Source organism: Acanthochromis polyacanthus, chromosome 11 (genome assembly GCF_021347895.1).
Source record: "Acanthochromis polyacanthus isolate Apoly-LR-REF ecotype Palm Island chromosome 11, KAUST_Apoly_ChrSc, whole genome shotgun sequence".
NCBI lineage: Eukaryota > Metazoa > Chordata > Actinopteri > Pomacentridae > Acanthochromis > Acanthochromis polyacanthus.
In genome coordinates this window covers 15671637-15689456 of record NC_067123.1, presented here as the reverse complement: position 1 = coordinate 15689456, position 17820 = coordinate 15671637, and the positions used below count along the sequence as shown (strand labels likewise).

Here is a 17820-nt window from a genome sequence, read left to right as displayed (position 1 = left end):
AAGAAAAAAGGAAAAGGAATTTACATTTAGGTTAGAGGATTTTATCCTTCAGCTTGTCTGTGCTGCAAATTAAATGTATTAATTAGCTGTAGTGTCAGTAATTACTTTAGTCATATTGTGGGTGTTTCTTCTTCCAGTCTACACTGCAATCAGAGGTACTACAACGTGAATCAGTCATTAAACAACGTTAACAGTTAGAGAGTAGATTTACTATTTAATCCAATTTAACTTCAGAGATTCAGCAGATATTCAGGACTACTGCCAACGTAGAATGTTACTGTTTTAATAACGTATAGGTGTTCTAAATGTCATGTTAACATGGTTCAGCATCTCCAGTTACAGTTTTATTAAGTTAATGTACCACATTAGAGTAACACAACACACTTCAGCTGTTCACATGAAACACAACACAAACATCATTAGCTTAATGCTGCTACATTATCTTTAATGAGGCTACGACTGATCAGCTAACTTGGTTTGCATCACTAATTCACCTTAAAGGTAATATTTACTAGATGCTAACTCTCTTCTCTGGTCAAGACTCACAGAAATAAACTGCATCAACTTTTGGAGCGCACTGCACACATTATATCTGATGCTAAAGTTGCATATAAAGTGCATTAAAACCGGCACCAATAAGAAAATAAACATTTACATATGAAACTGACTGTCGGAGTCCTTTTAATGTCTGCTGGTACAATCACCTCAAGGTCCAAATTATGGTGAGAAATTGGTTAAAACAAGCCAACGAACAATAAGACTGTCTATGGAATATGTTCTGCTGTTACACAGATAAATAAGAACAAACTAATTGTATGAGAAGTAAGTCCAAATGAGGAAGAGACACTAGTTCGTGTTGAATAAGTATCGGGGCTGCATCGTCTAGATGACCTGTCAATCATTTCAGATGAGAATGTCAATCAAGTAGCCATGCCCCGTCATGTCACTAATACTTTGACAATTTATATAAAATTCAATATTGAATTATTTTCAGATTGACCATGTGATCTCTGAGTTTGATGGTTAAAACTAATGACAAAACATCCTAAACTGTAGAACAGTCTTTGTGTTTTAATTTTTGTCGTGTAAAATTGGGGTCTATGGAAATTTTTGGAGCCAGTCTCTGTTAAATGTAGTGGTATTGCAGGTTTTTGACACTTTCGGGTTGGCTTCATTTTTCATGGCCGGTTTCTATGCCCATCTTTCTGATACAATCTCTGTGAAGAAAAAAACAGATTAAAGGCAGAGGAAACTGATTACAGAACAAAAAGCTATTTATTTGCAAGTTAAAGAAAAAATACAGCAATTCAAAGCAAGTTTCTTAGTAACAAAGCAGAATGATTAAGATCAAAAGTTCGATGAGCACCACACACGCTTGGCTGAGGCAAGACAGAGACACCGACACAATACAGCACACTAGCTGCCAATCTGCCCCGCTGACAATGATGATCAGGGTGGCCTGGCTTTTAAACTCCTTGTTGATTTTAGAATGGTCACAGGTGCACTTGGCTGTAACCTGAAAAAGAAAAAAAACAAGAAAAGCATTCAGAGAGCGCAGTACTCTGCCAAGGCTGCTTAGTCATATGATTTCTGATGGATGAAATCTTTTGAAAATTTGTGGTCCGTAGCAGTCGATTTGTAGTAGGATCGCAATTGTGATTGTCAGCAGGCAGCTGTTGTCATACAGTAACGCTGTGCCGTTATCCCGCAATGATGCAGAAATCTTTAACAAATCCGTGGATCCAGACTATAAGCTGCATCACTGCCAAAATCTGGACAGTTGGTCCTTGTGTCATTTTTTACCTTATCTGAAAATTTCATTCAAATCCATTAGTCCGTTTTTGAGTAACGTTGCGCAGAGACAGACAAACAGACTAACAATTCAATTTTATTTATGTAGCGCCAATTACAATTCAGGCTGTCTCAAGGCACTTTACAGAACCCATATGCCTGAACCCCCAGAACAAGCCCTAAGGCGACAGTGGCAAGAAAAAAATCCTTTTTAATGGGAAGAAAGACAGACAGACAAACCAATGCTGATCGTCACATAATGGCGCCGTGTTCCTCGGCGAAGTAAAAAACTACACAATCTACCTACAGTGTCCAGTGCTGAGATAGAGTCATTGAGACAGGTCTGGCTATGAGTTTCCTTTAGGCATTGTCAAGTTATTGTTCTAACATCTCTTTCATGCAACAATAATAAGATAAAAGGAAAGAATTAAACAGAATGCGTTCTTGCCAAATTAAGATATTGATGGGAGTCTTTGTCTCATAACATTTGAGGTGCTCTTGAGGTGGCAGTAATCTAAATGAAATATAACAGATATGTCTGTTACTTATTCAAGAATTCTGGTAACACTAAGTGGCATCATGTACTAAGTGCAGTAAATATATGGCGGAACATTTGTTTGGAAGAGTAATAAATGCAAACAGTAGCTTTGACTTTCTCAGACAGATTTACATGCAAAGACATTTTCCTACTCTTTAGGTGGTTTTGCATACATGTGATAATAACTCATAAATGTTCATTAGAAGCAGGCTTTGTGTCTATGCTAACCTCAAGTCTCATGACCAGACTTGTTCTGTACTCAAAATGAACTTCCTGTGGTGAATCACAGCCTTCACTGGGGGAACAAACAGGAGGAGGAGGAGGAAATAGACTTCTGCAGACCAGCTAGCTCAGTGTGTGTGTGTGTGTGGGTGGATGAGTGAGAACATGCAGTTCTTGAATGCTAACCCTCGTGCTCAACTGCTTCAGCCAAAGAGGAGGCAAGTACTCTGCTGCCTCAGCCAATCACAGCAACTGTTTGATGACAGAGCGAGGCATGCACCATGGTAAAGTCATGGCATGACAGTAATAATGCTGGTGTCCCTGTCCCGCCCTGTTCTGCACACACACTTAAAACTGATGGTACGTTGTGTCAAGTTTATTCCAAGAACTGAGTCATTTGGAAAGTACAATGTGTATTCTTGCTTTTTTCTAATAATACACACATAGGACACGCTTATGTGTGTTCAATGTATACTATGTATTACAGAACTTTGTTAACAATGACCAGCAGTTTGACAACTATCTGTAAGATAGAGGCTAGTACAGGCCAGACCCATGTTGAACATACCCATGTCACCTGCTAAGCAAGCCAAGTTTATTTGCAATGCACTTTTCTACAGAAATGTCTAGGAATAAATTCAGACAATGTCTGTGATTGAAGAAAACAAGTACCAGGAAACAGGTTCGGCACAACACAGGGATGCGGTGAGCTAAGCTGTTATGTAACGTGGTTTTGCACTTGTCAGAAGGTGACTGTCAGAGGTAATGGAAAACTGAGGATCAGGTAGATCATGTAATCTTTTTTGAGATGCAGATCGGCAGTGGGCATGTGAACAGTATTTTCCATGCACGTCAGTCAACTAGACCCTATTCCATTTGTTAAAACTTGCTCTATATGTACTGTTGTTCAAAAGATTGAGGTCACCCTGCAATTTCATGTCTTCCATGAAAACTCACACTTTTATTCATGCGGTAACATAATTGCACAAGGGTTTTCTAATCATCAATTAGCCTTTCAACACGATTAGATAACACAATATAGCATTAGAACACAGGAGTGGTGGTTGCTGGAAATGGGGCTCTACATACGGTATGTATGTATGTATGTATGTATGTATGTATGTATGTATGTATGTATGTATGTATGTATGTATGTATGTATGTATTTTCCGTACTGCACCAAGAGTTTCAAAGAGTTGTCAGTTTAGTATGTTTGCAAACTTCTGTCATGCCACATAACAAGGGCCTCTAACCAACAACCCTCTAACTATGGATGCTGTAGTTTTGTGGTGACCTTAATCAATAGGCTACCAGGTCACAGCACAGTTCATACATTTTGCCCTTGGGTTTGTCCCCTAAGCAGAAGGAATGACGTCAGTAAACATTTTGGCCTTTAAAGACAATAAATATCCTTACTAACTTTCCTCATGATCATTCTTGGACTGAAGCAGCACTCCAGCCAGCTGCAGTGATGCCCAGCCTCACAGGGTGACTTGAAGATAAACACTTTTCTTATCTGTGGCTCTCAGCAGTTAGTAGACGTCAGCAGGAGAGACTATAACTTGAAAGAGAAAACGTTGACGCACAGGCCTCTCACTGCATGACACACAGCAGGAAAGCACTCTTTCAGTTAGTAAATGTAACAACACTATGTGCCATTTTCTAAACGTTTCAGTTCTACTACTTGCATGTCTTGGAGGCCAATATTGTGCACCCACCAATTCCAACACCTCTGGAAGAACTATGCTTAATAGAAGAAATAATCACTGTACCATTTAGCATCGTGCAGAAAAACAGCAAAAGGACAAACTGGGATCTTTAATATCCTATATTTTAGGATATTGCAATCAGCAAGCAACTAGTTTTCATTCCTTTAACCTAATAGTAGCAGCATGACCTATGTGACATTTGACATCCAAAAACATTTTCATTTACCTGCTTCTGGTTTTCTCACCTCCAGTTGCATATGGTGAAACAGTCTTGAAGTGTACCTCTCTCAACAAATAATCATTTATTTGGCAAGACCTTAAATTATCCTGTAGTGAGCCTTGGGGTATGAACCACCATGTTATTAGTTTTCATTTTAACCAAATACTCTTTGCTCAATGCACATTACATGAAAGATGCACTATTACAAAACTAAACACAGAATTCAGGTGTGCCTCAGAGCTGTGAATTCCTGAAAATGTGTTATAGTTATGTCAGCGTTTAAATCGATTCGTTTTAACGTGTGCTTCACACATACAGGAACGAAGACATTACCAGTATTTGGCCTCTCATCTGCTGGGCCTGCAGTTCTGTGGGCGTAATGTGTTTAAATTTGTGTTGAAAGTTTGCATACTCTGCTCTGACTTGACAGCTGTCCAGAACCTAAACCTTGACTGACCACAATTCAATGGCTGACATCTAAAACCAGTTACAAAGAGCTACACACTGGACATTTTCAGACATTTCTTTATTTAAAAAATAACCCATAGGGTTTCGTACAAAAATACTGTTAATATCAAGAATGCATTGCAAAAATACTTTGTCACATATCAGTCTTTAACAGTGTTTTCTTTGCGTGGAACAGAAGTTGTAAAACCACCACAGTGGACATCTCACAGTGAAATGCTGTCCGGGACAACTCCCATCTGATACAATGATTATCCTCACATAAGGTGCATTCCATGATACTGAAGGCATATGTTGTATAGATGATTTTTGGCACTGCAAAGCCAATCATGGAATTTGGATATCCGTAAGGTTACAACTTTGAAGTGGTTTACTTTCAGAAAATTCACTCTCCACATCAAAAAATAGTTTACACTCAACAAAAAGAAACATAACGCCAGTAGGCAGTAGTAGAGCAAAATGTCATCAAAAAGTGCAATACAAAAAAAGGAATATACCACATTTTTTTCCAAACACTGGTAAATTAGGAAACAGGATGCTGCATGAGCTTCTCCTACCATCATCCAAGGGACATTATTCAACATGCTCCAATTCTAAATGGTGCAATGTTCCCAACAAATTCTTTACAGCAACACAAACTATTCGAATGCCTTAACAACAAGGATAGTTGGTTTTGTGAGATCCCTTGAAAAAATACAGGGTTTGACTGGAATGACAAAGCATCACGAAGAGAACCTCTCCAATAAAGCAAAGATCTCAGAGTAGTCTTAGAGCTGACTAATACAATGCTTGGCCCCTTTAAAAACAGTCAAAGTGGCTGCGAGTGGACAGTGAGACCCTGACAGTCTCTGGAACGGACAGCCTATTCACAAATGTAGCACGCCATAAGATCTGTGGCCAAACCCACCATGTCGACGACCTGAAGAGCAGTTGGAGGATAATTCAGGATCAGCATAACTGATGAAGCGCGGTGAAGACAATTGAAATAACATCCTACTGTATTTCTGTCCACCTCCACTTTCCTGGCTCAACTTTCCCATCCTACATTACATTTCCTCTAGAGTTTGAACCATGTCTTCCTTTAAAAGTGTCCCACACAAATGGTCCCTAAGAGCTGGACCACACATTTCTTGAATTCCCAAAGCTGGACTTCAGCAGACTGGCAGCATGCGAGCATTGCCACTGTACTCCTCTTCAGCCTGGGAAAAAAAAAACAGGAGTTTTTTGCTTAGATGGGCTATTTTTAAATGTAGTTTCTTATTAGCGTAACAAGGTGTGGTAAAGTCACTAATTTAAACAACTAATCTGAGATACCTACCTCAGTGTAGGCTGGCGGTGGTGGGAACTGAAAGGTTGGTGCATTCATAAAGATGGGACTCTCGTCACCGTCAAAGTCATCGAGGAGAGGTGTGAGGGGCTGGTCCAGGCGGCAGTCACGGGATACATCACAGTAACTTGGAGGTTCGGACGGCATCCTGAGAGACACCCAGCTCTGGGAGGCGCTGCTGACCGAACCCTCCTGGCTGCTCACGCTGTTACTGCGGCTGCCAAGACCAGCGGTCCCAATGACCAAAGGCAGCTCCAGAATCAGCTTCTCACTACCAGGGATGTGGACGTAAATCTGGCACAATCATAAATACATATATTAATATTACATTTTTTAAAAGGTAAATGGACAAAAATCTCAGGCAAAACGCAAAAACTAAAAGCTTACCATCAGAGCATATTCTACACGTATGATGTTGCAGCCCAACATGGATGGTTTGATCTTTGGCACTCTGATCGTCTTTCCTTGCCAGGCATCACACATGCCGGAGATGATGTGGTTTCCACGCACTGAGGACAACTTCTGGCGAAAGACTTTGGTTCGTCCGTTGGCCTGGTAGGTGTGTTTGGCAATGATGGCAGCCTTGGGTACCACAATGCGGGAGCACGTGTTCTCGAATTTCGCATTGATGCAGATGTCTTCACCCTCACAGAATCCACGGCGATCAATCTTTGCATTCAGGGACACCTGACCATCTGGGATGAACATGCAGGTGACTTTCTTCTCCTTCATGCCACCTGTAGGAGACTAGGGAGATGCAGAAAGATAGTATTCAATTCATCTGTAGACTTCATGTCAAACTCAAGTAATACTGTTGCACACTTACAGAGTAGGAACAGGGAAAAAGTAGTTTAATGTGTGTTAGCAGTCTGAGGCAGAATGTTAAATACATATACACACATGACACGTGAACTCACCAGCAAGTCTGGAGTGTTGACATCCAGAGGTTCCTCTACCTCAAAGGGCTTCTTGCACTCCAGGGTGGGCTGCTGTGGCCGCTCTATCAGGGCCTTGACATAGTAGTGGACATAGCCAAACTTGCCCTTGTATGATGATACTAAGTGCCTGTGAAAATAAGTAGGAATAAAAATATTATGTAAAACAAAACTTAATGAAGAGGTGTACATCCAAAACCAATGCATATTTCAGTTTCATAATAAGCGCTGTCTTACCCTTGCTGAGGGAGCTCAAATCCAAACATGTATTCATATTTGTTGCCAGGCCTCAAGACGACTGACCCATCAGAGTCTGGAAAGACAAAATTCATGTCAAGCACAATTCTCTTCCTGTATTTTATCAGTGACCTGCTTATTTCTCTAACTTTAGTTGTTTTGACTGGGCTTGGCCATTGCTTCCTCTGTAGAAAAATGACTATCAGCTTTTTGACTCAACTTGGGAAAAGTGCAGTGGAAATTATATTTAGTAAGCTCTGAATCCGCACTAAGAAGATCACAGTGAAAACAAAGTAAAAAGAAAACGCTAATCAACAAGCTCATCGTAACTTTAAAGTCACATATATAAATACGCCACAGCCCTGCTAACGTATCATGAACAGCTGAGTTTACAGTGTAATGATATGGTAAAGTAGATGTCGGTACCTGTGGGCTGATCCTGCAGCCGCAGAGCCTCCTCATATCGGAGGTACTCGGCCTCCTGCCGGCACCGCTGCTTTCCTTTAGCATATTCCACCTTGGCACAGCCCAGACCCAGAACCTTCACTGCAGACACACGCGTCACCTCATTTACTTCCACTTCTATCCGTCCGGACACCTTGTCCCCGCCGCAGTAGAAAGTTTTGGTTGGATCCGACAGGACAATTTGAAAGGTTTTCAGTCTCTTCGTCATTGCCACCATGACTGCTATCCAACACGTAGAATAAAAAGCGCTGTAACGAGCAGAACCGTGGCCCTTTTCGATTAAAGCCCCTCGAAACGATACTTCGTGAAGGAAGCTACAGAGTCCGCTGGTTTCTGCTGTAAACAAAGAGAACAGTCTGCTTTTATATGACGAGCCTCTGCTGGGCATGTGAAGCCAGCGAGGACAGAATGTCTCAGCGCGTGCACACGGCTCTGATTGGTGAAAAAGCTTTGTTTGTGTCAGCTCTAGCCAATCAGCGGGCGAAATCGACGCGTGGACACCGCGTGTCTGGGTGAATGTAGAGCATGCTCAACAGATGTGAACAGAGGAAGTTGAAAACAGAGAGAGAAAGAACATTTGTAGTAAACATCGTGAGAGATGGGAAGGGAATGATCTGAGTCATTTCAGTTTCACACTTAGGGATAAAAAGAAAATCCACAGTCTCATTATCATCAGTGCTAATCTGGAAATATGCCACAAACTTACACATACAAAAAATATGCTGATTAGAAAATACAGATCTGCCAACATGCACCCTGTGCTCTGACTTCCACTGAGATATGAATGTTAGCATCTGAAAACCCATTGTTACATAGTTGATAACTAGTAATAGACACAGTCAGCATCTTTAGTGAAAGTTTACTGTGGAGAATATGTTCTCTATAAACTACAGCAGCACCTATCCAAAACTGAGGCCAGTTCCTTTACTTTTGCTGTCGACTGAAAACATTTGGGTTTGACATCAACCAATGAATATGAGACAAGAGATCAACATTTACGCTTTTATTTCCAGGTATTTGCATCTGGATCTGATGCACAACTTAGCAGATAGCACCTTTTGTCTGAACACACCTATTTTTGATGTAGCCTAAACAACAGTATTGAAACATGTGACTGACAGATGTGTTTTCTTGCCAAAGTGTGTCCTATTACATTAATTATTCAACAATAAATAGTGCGCAATATCTACGTTCAGTTTCACATTTGGGTTTTGCCTATGCAGACTGTTTCTATAGTTTGAGGTGTAACCAACATGAAAACCAGAGAGCTGTCTATGGGTTAAAAACAAGTAATTGTGAAGCTGAGAGAAGATAGAAAATCAATCAGAGCCATTGCACAAACATTGGCCATAGCCAGTACAACCATTTGGAATGTCCTGAAGAAGAAAGAAACTACTGATGCACTAAGTAACAGATGTCAAACAGGTAGACCAAGGAAAAGAACAGCAGTAGACAGAAACATTGTGAGAGCTGTAAAGAAAGACCCTAAAACAACTGGTAGTGACATCAGCAGCAACCTCCAGAGGGCTGGTGTGAAGGTATCACAATCTAGTGTTGACAGAAGATTTCATGAACAAAAGTACAGAGGCTATACCAGAAGATGCTAACCACTCATTAGCAAGAAGAATTGGAAGGCCAGGCTGGAATTTGCCAAAAAGTACAGAGATGAGCCGCAAAAGCTGAGTGACAAAGTTTTATGGACTGATGAAACAAAGATGAACCTTGCCCAAAGTGATGGAAAGGCTAAAATTTGGAGAAACAAAAGGATCTGCTCATGATCCCAAACATACAAACTCATCTTTGAAACACACTAGAGGTTTTGTCATGGCTTTGTCAAGTAGTCTCCGCTCCGCTTAGTATGCTTGTGGTCATTGTCTTCTTGGTATATAAATCCACCATGACCATTCAGGTTCAGTCCAGAAGGGATTCCAAGATGCACCAAGATGTTGCGGTAGACCTTCTTGTTCATGACACCATTGATTCTAACTAATTTGGCATCTTGTTGTGTGTCTGACTGAGGTTCTCCACAAAGTTCCGTTTTTAACCAGTCTTAAGACACACTTGGTGCTACACTTTTAGGCCCTTGTTCTTTGAACTATCTGCTTTTTACAAAGTGTAAGATTTTCACAATCAGATGTCAGTATTTTCTGTACTAATCTTTTTAAGGACAGCAAACAAGCTAGAGGCCTACTGTATTAATATTCCAGAAACCATGCATTCTCTAAATGCTGAGGACTATATTTTACTCCAAAAAGGCAAACAAAAAGGTCAGTGACCTTAAGGAGGACATACAACAGCTCTCAAATGAATTGAAAAATAAAGACTCCCTTTTGTCCGCCTTCATGGAGGTATCTGCGGGGCAGTCCAAACATATTGCCTCGCTCAGCGCCAGCATTCAGGACACAGTTGTGTGGGATCCCGCCGCTTGTCCACAGACATCCTCCTGCTCAACCCACAGCCATCAGCCATCTTGGTGGTGGCAAACAGTCACGAGTGGCACTCAGACAGGGTTGCTTCATCTGGTGTTCCAGTCCACCCAGCCGATGCTTCTGCTCCTCTTCACCTGACCTGGATCCACCTCAGACAACGACCCCAGCAGTTGCAATTTCTTTATCGCTGGTGGATAACAGCGCTGGGGTGGCTTCCAACTACACTTGAAAACCAAACCAATGGTATGTTGTTTATCTTAGGGAACATTTGTCTAAGGGAACAAAAAGACATCTTTGGATTGCTGGGTTTTCTGTTCTCTGTTTATAATTTGCAAGGTCTCTATCTTACCATGTTAAGCGCTTTGAGATGACATATGTTGCGAATCTGCGCTATATAAATAAAGCTGAATTGAATTGAACTAGCAAATTGCAGCGCTGTCTAACACAAACAGCAAATTTCCTTCCATTGCATGTTATATAATCAAATGAAAAATCAAAAAAGTCAGCAAATTAAATAATATGGCCACAGGTGAATATTTGGGAGTTCAAACATTTTTACAATCAACAAAAGAAAGAAGATCACCCAAATGAACTGATCTGCGACCTGACAATGTCAAGTAAATTCCCCAAGGCTGGTTTAATTATGTTTTTAAAAAGACCAAGACCAATTAGACACTTGTTTCATTATTACAATGTATGCTGGAAAAAAAATGGTCGAACTGCCCATGTAATAACTAGCCTCTGTTGTCGACCATATAGCAAATGTATTGGGTAGCTTATAGATTAAAAAAATACTCCAGTGATGCATATTACTGTCAAAAATCAATGACCAAAAGTTAAGACTTTGACTGTTTTTGAAACAGCTTCATTAAATGAAGAACTGAGGAGAGAATAACTGCTTTTAAGGTAGAATTGCAAAATTATAATTGGAAATTGCTGTATGAGGAAAAAAATATTGATAAAGCCTATGAATACTTTTTGGGTGTATTTAAGTCATATGAAAAAATTGCCCTATAAAGCAATACAGTGTAAAGATTAAAGGTACACACAAGCCATGGATCACAAAAGGACTGGAAAATGCCTGTAAAAAAAAGAATACATTATATTGGAAATTTATCAAATGTAGATCATTAGATGCTGAGCAAAAATATAAAAAATATAAAAATACACTAATTAAGGTAATAAGGCTGCGAAAGAAAGAATATTATGCAAACGCAATTGAAAAGAATAAAAATAACATCAAAAGGGTATGGAAATTGATAAACAGTATAATTAGGAATTCAACAATAAATCAATCTTACCCGAGTAGTTTTATAGTAGATAACAAATGTATGGATAACATGAATGATATATGGCGGATTTAATAAATACTTTGTGAATATTGGATCTGAACTAACCAAAAAAATTGGAGATAATCATCTCAAAGATCAATATTCTGCTGAGAAAAATATTGAAAGAAATCCAAATTCTCTATTTCTTGGTGTTGTAGAAACAAAAGAAATTGTGGACATAGTGAATGCATTTAAAAATCAAACCTCTAACGATTACAATGGAATTGATATGCTAATAGTGAAAAAGGTAATAGACAGTATTGCATTACCTCTAACTTATCTCTGCAATCTCTCATTTATTTCTGAAACCTTCCCACAAGGGATGAAAACAGCTAAAGTGATTCCATTGTATAAAGCTGGAGACAATAAGCTTCTTTCTAATTATAGGCCATTTTCTCTCCTATGCCAGTTCTCCAAAATACTTGAGAAATTATTTGTTTTGAGACTAAACAAATTCATTGATAAATTTAATTTATTAGCAGATTGTCAGTATGGTTTTAGAGAAAAGAGATCCACATCTTTGGCACTGTTGGATCTTATAGAGGAGATAACTGGGTGTATGGATCAAAGTAAAAATGTGGTTGGGGTATTTGTGGACCTAAAAAAGGCCTTTGATACCATTAATCACAATATATTAATTAATAAATTGGAGAGATATGGGATAAGAGGGATAGTGTTGAAGTGGGTTATAAGTTATCTAGAAAATCGAAATCAATATGTGCAAATGGGTGATTACAAATCAACATGTATAAATATTTCCACTGGTGTTCTTCAGTATTAGGCCCACTACTGTTTATCATGTTTATAAATGACCTGTACATGGTGTCAAAAAAATTGAAATTTATCTTATTCGCTGATGATACAAATATTATTTGTTCAGGGGAAAACTTAAAAGAAATGATTGAAGAGGTTATACAGGAAATGGAAAAAGTGACCCGATGGTTTGAAGTAAATATGCTGTCAATTAATTTGGAAAAAACAAAATACATGTTGTTTGGAAACAAACAATGTAATACTGAGGCACGGATCAGCTTGAATGGAGTAATAATTGAGAGAGTGTCAGAAATAACATTTTTGGGAGTATTGTTCGATGAAAAAATTTGTTGGAAACCGCAAATTCAAAATGTAAAGATTAAACTGGCAAAAAGTATTGGAGTTCTGGGCAAAGCTAGGCATTTTTTGCCATATAGAGCGAAGTATATATTATACTCTGCATTGGTAATGCCATATCTAAATTATTGTTTAGAAGTATGGGGTAACACTTACCAGACAAATTTACAACCTTTGTTTATACTTCAGAAAAAAGCACTAAGAATTATTCATAAAGCTGGATATAAAGAACATACTAAACCCCAGTTCATTTGAACTGTTTTTAAAATCACAAGAAATGAAATTTTTTGATTTGGTTCAATATAAAACTGTTATAATTGTGTATAAGGCAAGGAAAAATGAACTACCGAGTGAAGTTCAAAAACTGTTTCATGATAGAGAGGGGGGTTATTATTTGAGAGGGGAACTTAATTTTAAAGAAATGTATGCTGACAAAGCTAAAAAGAGACAGTGTCTTTCTGTTTGCGGGGTTAAAATGTGGAACAAGTTAAGTGATGAAATAAAAAGAAGTACAAATATTCAGTTATTTAAAAGAAACTATAAAACATTTGTCCTTTGTAAGTATGCTAGAAATGAAATATAAAAAGGTATTTTGTTTTCAATATTAATGTTGCATATGTTTTGCTGTAAATGTTCATTATGCCTTTACTGCTGATTGCTGAGAATAAGTAATTCAGTTGTATGCTGCTAAAACTGTATGTCAATTTAATTTCATGAATATAAGATTGTAAAGGGGGTAGGTTTCTATAAGTTTAACTTCAACCTACTCCTTTTCGAATAATATGTTTTGTAATCAGTTTAATTTCTGAATTGTTTTTTATTTGTTTTATTCGAAATAAACATTTCAATCAATCAATCAATGATTAATGTAAAGGAAAGTTTAAGAAAGATTTTTTTCATTGTTCTGTGGCAGCTACATGAGCATCTCGGTTGTATGGCATGTTTGATTTTCTGTTTCTTTTACAAGTGTATAACTAAAGTATTAAACATATGTATGGTTGTGTGAGACTAGTCAAGAAATTGGGAAACCGTGAAATGAAGCAAACACAAACGAACTATTTTTGGATGCAATGTTGCTTCATGAGAATCATACACCATGGTAGCAATTTACAACAAACTGTATATCATCTCAGGGCATTTCACATAGTAAGGTCAAGACTACAGTTTTACAATATAGAGAGAAATCAGACAAATTCAATTAACTTTCTTTGAGCAGCTCTTTGGGAACAAACAACTCCATTTGAACAGGAAAATAGTGGTTGATGAGTCAGGGGTCACATGCACATGGCTGAGATGAAAGGAGAAGTTGAAATGAAACAGCATGTCAGCTTGAACTCAGACAAATGAAGTAATTTTTTCCCTTTGACAGGTTTGACCTGACATATGCCTAAATGGCACCAATTAGAGTCACGAAAGAATGCTATATAACACTGCAAACTATGTATGCCTATCTATGTCATAGTGACTGTATAGACTGTCAACTTTACATTATTGCTTTGCAGTTATGGTAATAAATATTACTTGTGTTGCCCCATAACAGTTTTCAGTGACTAACCTCTAACTTCTAACCTCCTTGTGAAAAATTACCACCCACAGTTTTGATTATGGGCTGCACAGTGGCTTGGTGGTTAGCACTTTCGTCTTGCAACTGGGAGATCCCCAGTTTGCGTCCCAGTACCTTGCATGGATCTGGGTACTCCGGCTTTCTCCCACAGTCCAAAAACATTTTCAGGTTAATTGGTGAGTCTAAATTGTCCGTAGCAGTGAATGTGAGTGTGGTTGTCTCTACTTGTAGTCCTGTGATAGACCGGTGACCTGTCCAGGGTGTCCCCTGCCTTCACCCTAAATCAGCTGGAATAGACTCCGCCCCCCGCGACCATAATGAGGATTAAGCGGTGCATAGATAATGGATGGATGGATTTTTTTTTTTTTTATATATATATTTTTTTGCAAGCGACATGACTCTGATGTATGATAGCATATTATAGTTTTAGGATAAAACTTTAAACTTCACGTGTGTTATATACGTCTGCAGTATATGGTCCAGAGTCACAATATCAAATTTGATACAAACTGGCCAACTGGTCGGATTATTAGCCATTTCAAAGACAATCCTTCAATAGGGTTTATTTCGTTTGTGATCTCCTGTCTCCCTCTAGTGGCTAATATGGGGGAGGTGGTGGTGGTGGCGGGTGCAGAAACTGACACTACACTGGAGGCAATTAATGACATAAAGTCTGAGTTTGTCAGTAAACATGATGGGATAATGACGGTCGTTAATGAAACGAGGAAAGAGATACGAGACTGTGCCTAAAGAGAGTCACAAACTGAGCTACACATCTTTAATATCTGTTAAGAAACTGCAGATAAGGCTCTTCTATCATTAGATGCAGAGAAGGCTTTTGATAGGGTCGATAACTGTCTGATGTTTTGGAAAGGTTTGGTTCAGAGAGAGCTTTAGAAAGTGGATGCATCTGATTTATAAAATGTCAACAGCAGAAATCTTGACAAACAGAAACATTTCACAACCTTTTGATATCAAAAGAGGCTGTCGTCAGGCTTTGTCTCTGTTATATTTGCCATTTGATTGTGGAGAATTAAAAAGTCCAAACTGATTGTTGTATTACTGGGCTGCACAGCTGAGGACCATCATGTTTTACTTCTCAACAAAGGATACTCCTTATTGGACAGAAATGGAAACTCTGAGTCTCCCTCTTCCCATGTAACTGTACTCTGACACAATGAAAAATCCACAAAAACAGACAAGCAGCCCAGTAATTAGACATGTGATTAAAATCTGATTTGATGTAAGAAAATGGCAACAAGAACCAGATTCCTTGTCACAATACAGCCCAGTATGGAGTAAACTGTTTTTTTTAAAAACAAAACAAAACAAAACAAAAAAACAGGAAGAGCTGATGCTACATTTAAAATCTGGGCTCCTAAAGGACTTGAAAAGATCCAAGATATGTATCTATCCAAAAAGTTTAAGTTTAATCTGAACAGAAAGCTTTTTTCTTTTTTAAAATTCCTACAACTGAGAAGCTTTGTAGAAGCCAATCAAAACAATAAACTAACTAAACCCCCCACAGTCGCTTGTTAAAACATTGATAACAAAGGACTGTTTAAAATAAGGCATCCCATCTGAATTCTATAACATGTTTACATCTTACTTATCTGAGAGCTCACAATATAAACTCCATGTTTGGAAGGAAGATCTAGAAACAGAAATTGCAGCAGAGTGGAAGTCTGAATGTGCTACAGCTCATTCTCAGACAAGAAACGCACGGCTCAGAGTAGTTCATTTTAACTGGGTAATACGCACATAGTAACTCCTGCAAAACTAAATCAGTTCAATAAGAATATAACAGATATATGCAGTAAATATTCAGAGGTAAAAGGGACTGTTTCACTGTATCAGGGAGTGTAGAAAGGTGAACACATTTTGGGAAGCGGTCAGTAGAACATGTAAGATTACTTCAAAAAGAATTTCACTGGATTTCAAATTGTTTCTACAGTCATGGACATAAGTTTGGACACAGCATGACTTACTATGTCTGTTTTGATGTCTATTACAGAACATAACTAATATTTTTTTGACAGCACCAGTTTAATTCGTCAACAAATCAACAAGGGATATAATATTATCAATAAATTCCAACAATTGAAACAACTTTGTTCCCAAAACATAATATTAGAAGAAAATAACAAAAAAAAAAATGCAGTACTTTCACAACCAAATTTGGTAAGAATAACAAAATGACACCAAACTCTTTTGATGTTTTTTTTAAATATGAAACTTAATATAGTTCTCAGGAGTTGTGTACTGTATTGTAAGTGACAATTTTGTGGTATTTTCTAAGATTCACAAGCGTCATGGTACTTGTGTCCAAACTTATGGCCATGGCTGTATTTGGCCCATATCCAATAGAACATACATTTCTATTATAAAAATGAATGAATATTGATGAGCCTCATCTTTCTAAACGCTAAACAAGTAATTGCTTTGTCTTGGAAAAGTGCTGACAGTCCAACTGTTTGACATTGGACAAAACAAATGTGTGGCTTATATAGTAGGAAACAAACAAAGAAGATAAAAAGAGGTTTGGGAACTCTTTATTAATGATATAAAGGACCTGGTTTTGTTAGGAAGGTTGTAGCTTTTTGCGGACCATGCAGTTTTTGTGAAGGGTGTGAGTAGGGCATGAGATGTTGAACGTGGATAACCATGTAGAAGTTGATAGAGTTGTTATATTTTGTGTGTTGTGTTTATTTTTCCTCTATGTAAATGTTTGTTGAAAAGAAAAAGAATAAAGAATGTTTAAAAAGTAATAATATTTCATGTCTTACATGGCTCTCACATCGGAAACTGTGGATATTATTAAAGAGCAAAGAGAAAATTTTCCCTTTCAGCACATTAACGTGCAAACAGACTATTTCTAGATCTGTCTAAATTAAACTTTTCACTGTAAAAGGGCTGATTGTCACTGGCCATGTCTTCACAGTCGAGTCATTCAGAATGAGCAGCTGTCTCACAGTTCAACAGGTTTATTTTCTTGCTAAAGTTACATCTGCTAACTCTGACATGTTTCTGTCATGAGCAAACCATTCCAAATGCTCTGCTGTTTGCTGCAGGAGTGAAAACAGCTTCTGTACCCCCAGTGCCACCCAGTGGATTCATTTTACTTTTGACCATGTCCCCACAGCAACAGTGAAAAAACTTAGTGTTAGCACATTGTGTGACTAGAAACCAGTCATTAGCTTTAGTCATTGCCCAAACTGCGACTCTGCACCTCTACAGTACTGGATTTATAAATGCTTTGTCATTTGACATACTCACCTTGTACAAAAATAAGCAGCTTTTCTGAGAATTTTGCTATATTTTCTCCGCCAAGGAGCGTTTTTGGAGTTATGTAACGTTCAGTGTACGTCTGTCCGTCTGTTGAGTGGGATTAAATGCTTGTGGAATATCATTTAATGAACCAGGAACTGCTGAGATTCTGTATTTTAGATCTTTTACTGTTGACCCTGTCTCAGGGTT

The 17820-nt window shown here is 38.3% G+C and overlaps 1 protein-coding gene across 1 annotated transcript; it reads right to left on the bottom strand.

Moving 5' to 3' along the window:
- Nucleotides 1-4990: 4990 nt before the first annotated feature.
- On the bottom strand, nt 4991-8295 carry txnipa (thioredoxin interacting protein a). Its single transcript, XM_022187566.2, has 6 exons — nt 7871-8295; nt 7445-7520; nt 7190-7337; nt 6660-7019; nt 6264-6566; nt 4991-6144 (listed from the first exon to the last, which is right to left on the bottom strand). Exons 1-6 carry the CDS (start codon nt 8124-8126, stop codon nt 6097-6099), a joined length of 1191 nt encoding a protein of 396 aa, XP_022043258.1. The 5' UTR covers nt 8127-8295; the 3' UTR covers nt 4991-6096.
- Between the last annotated feature and the right edge of the window lie 9525 nt (nt 8296-17820).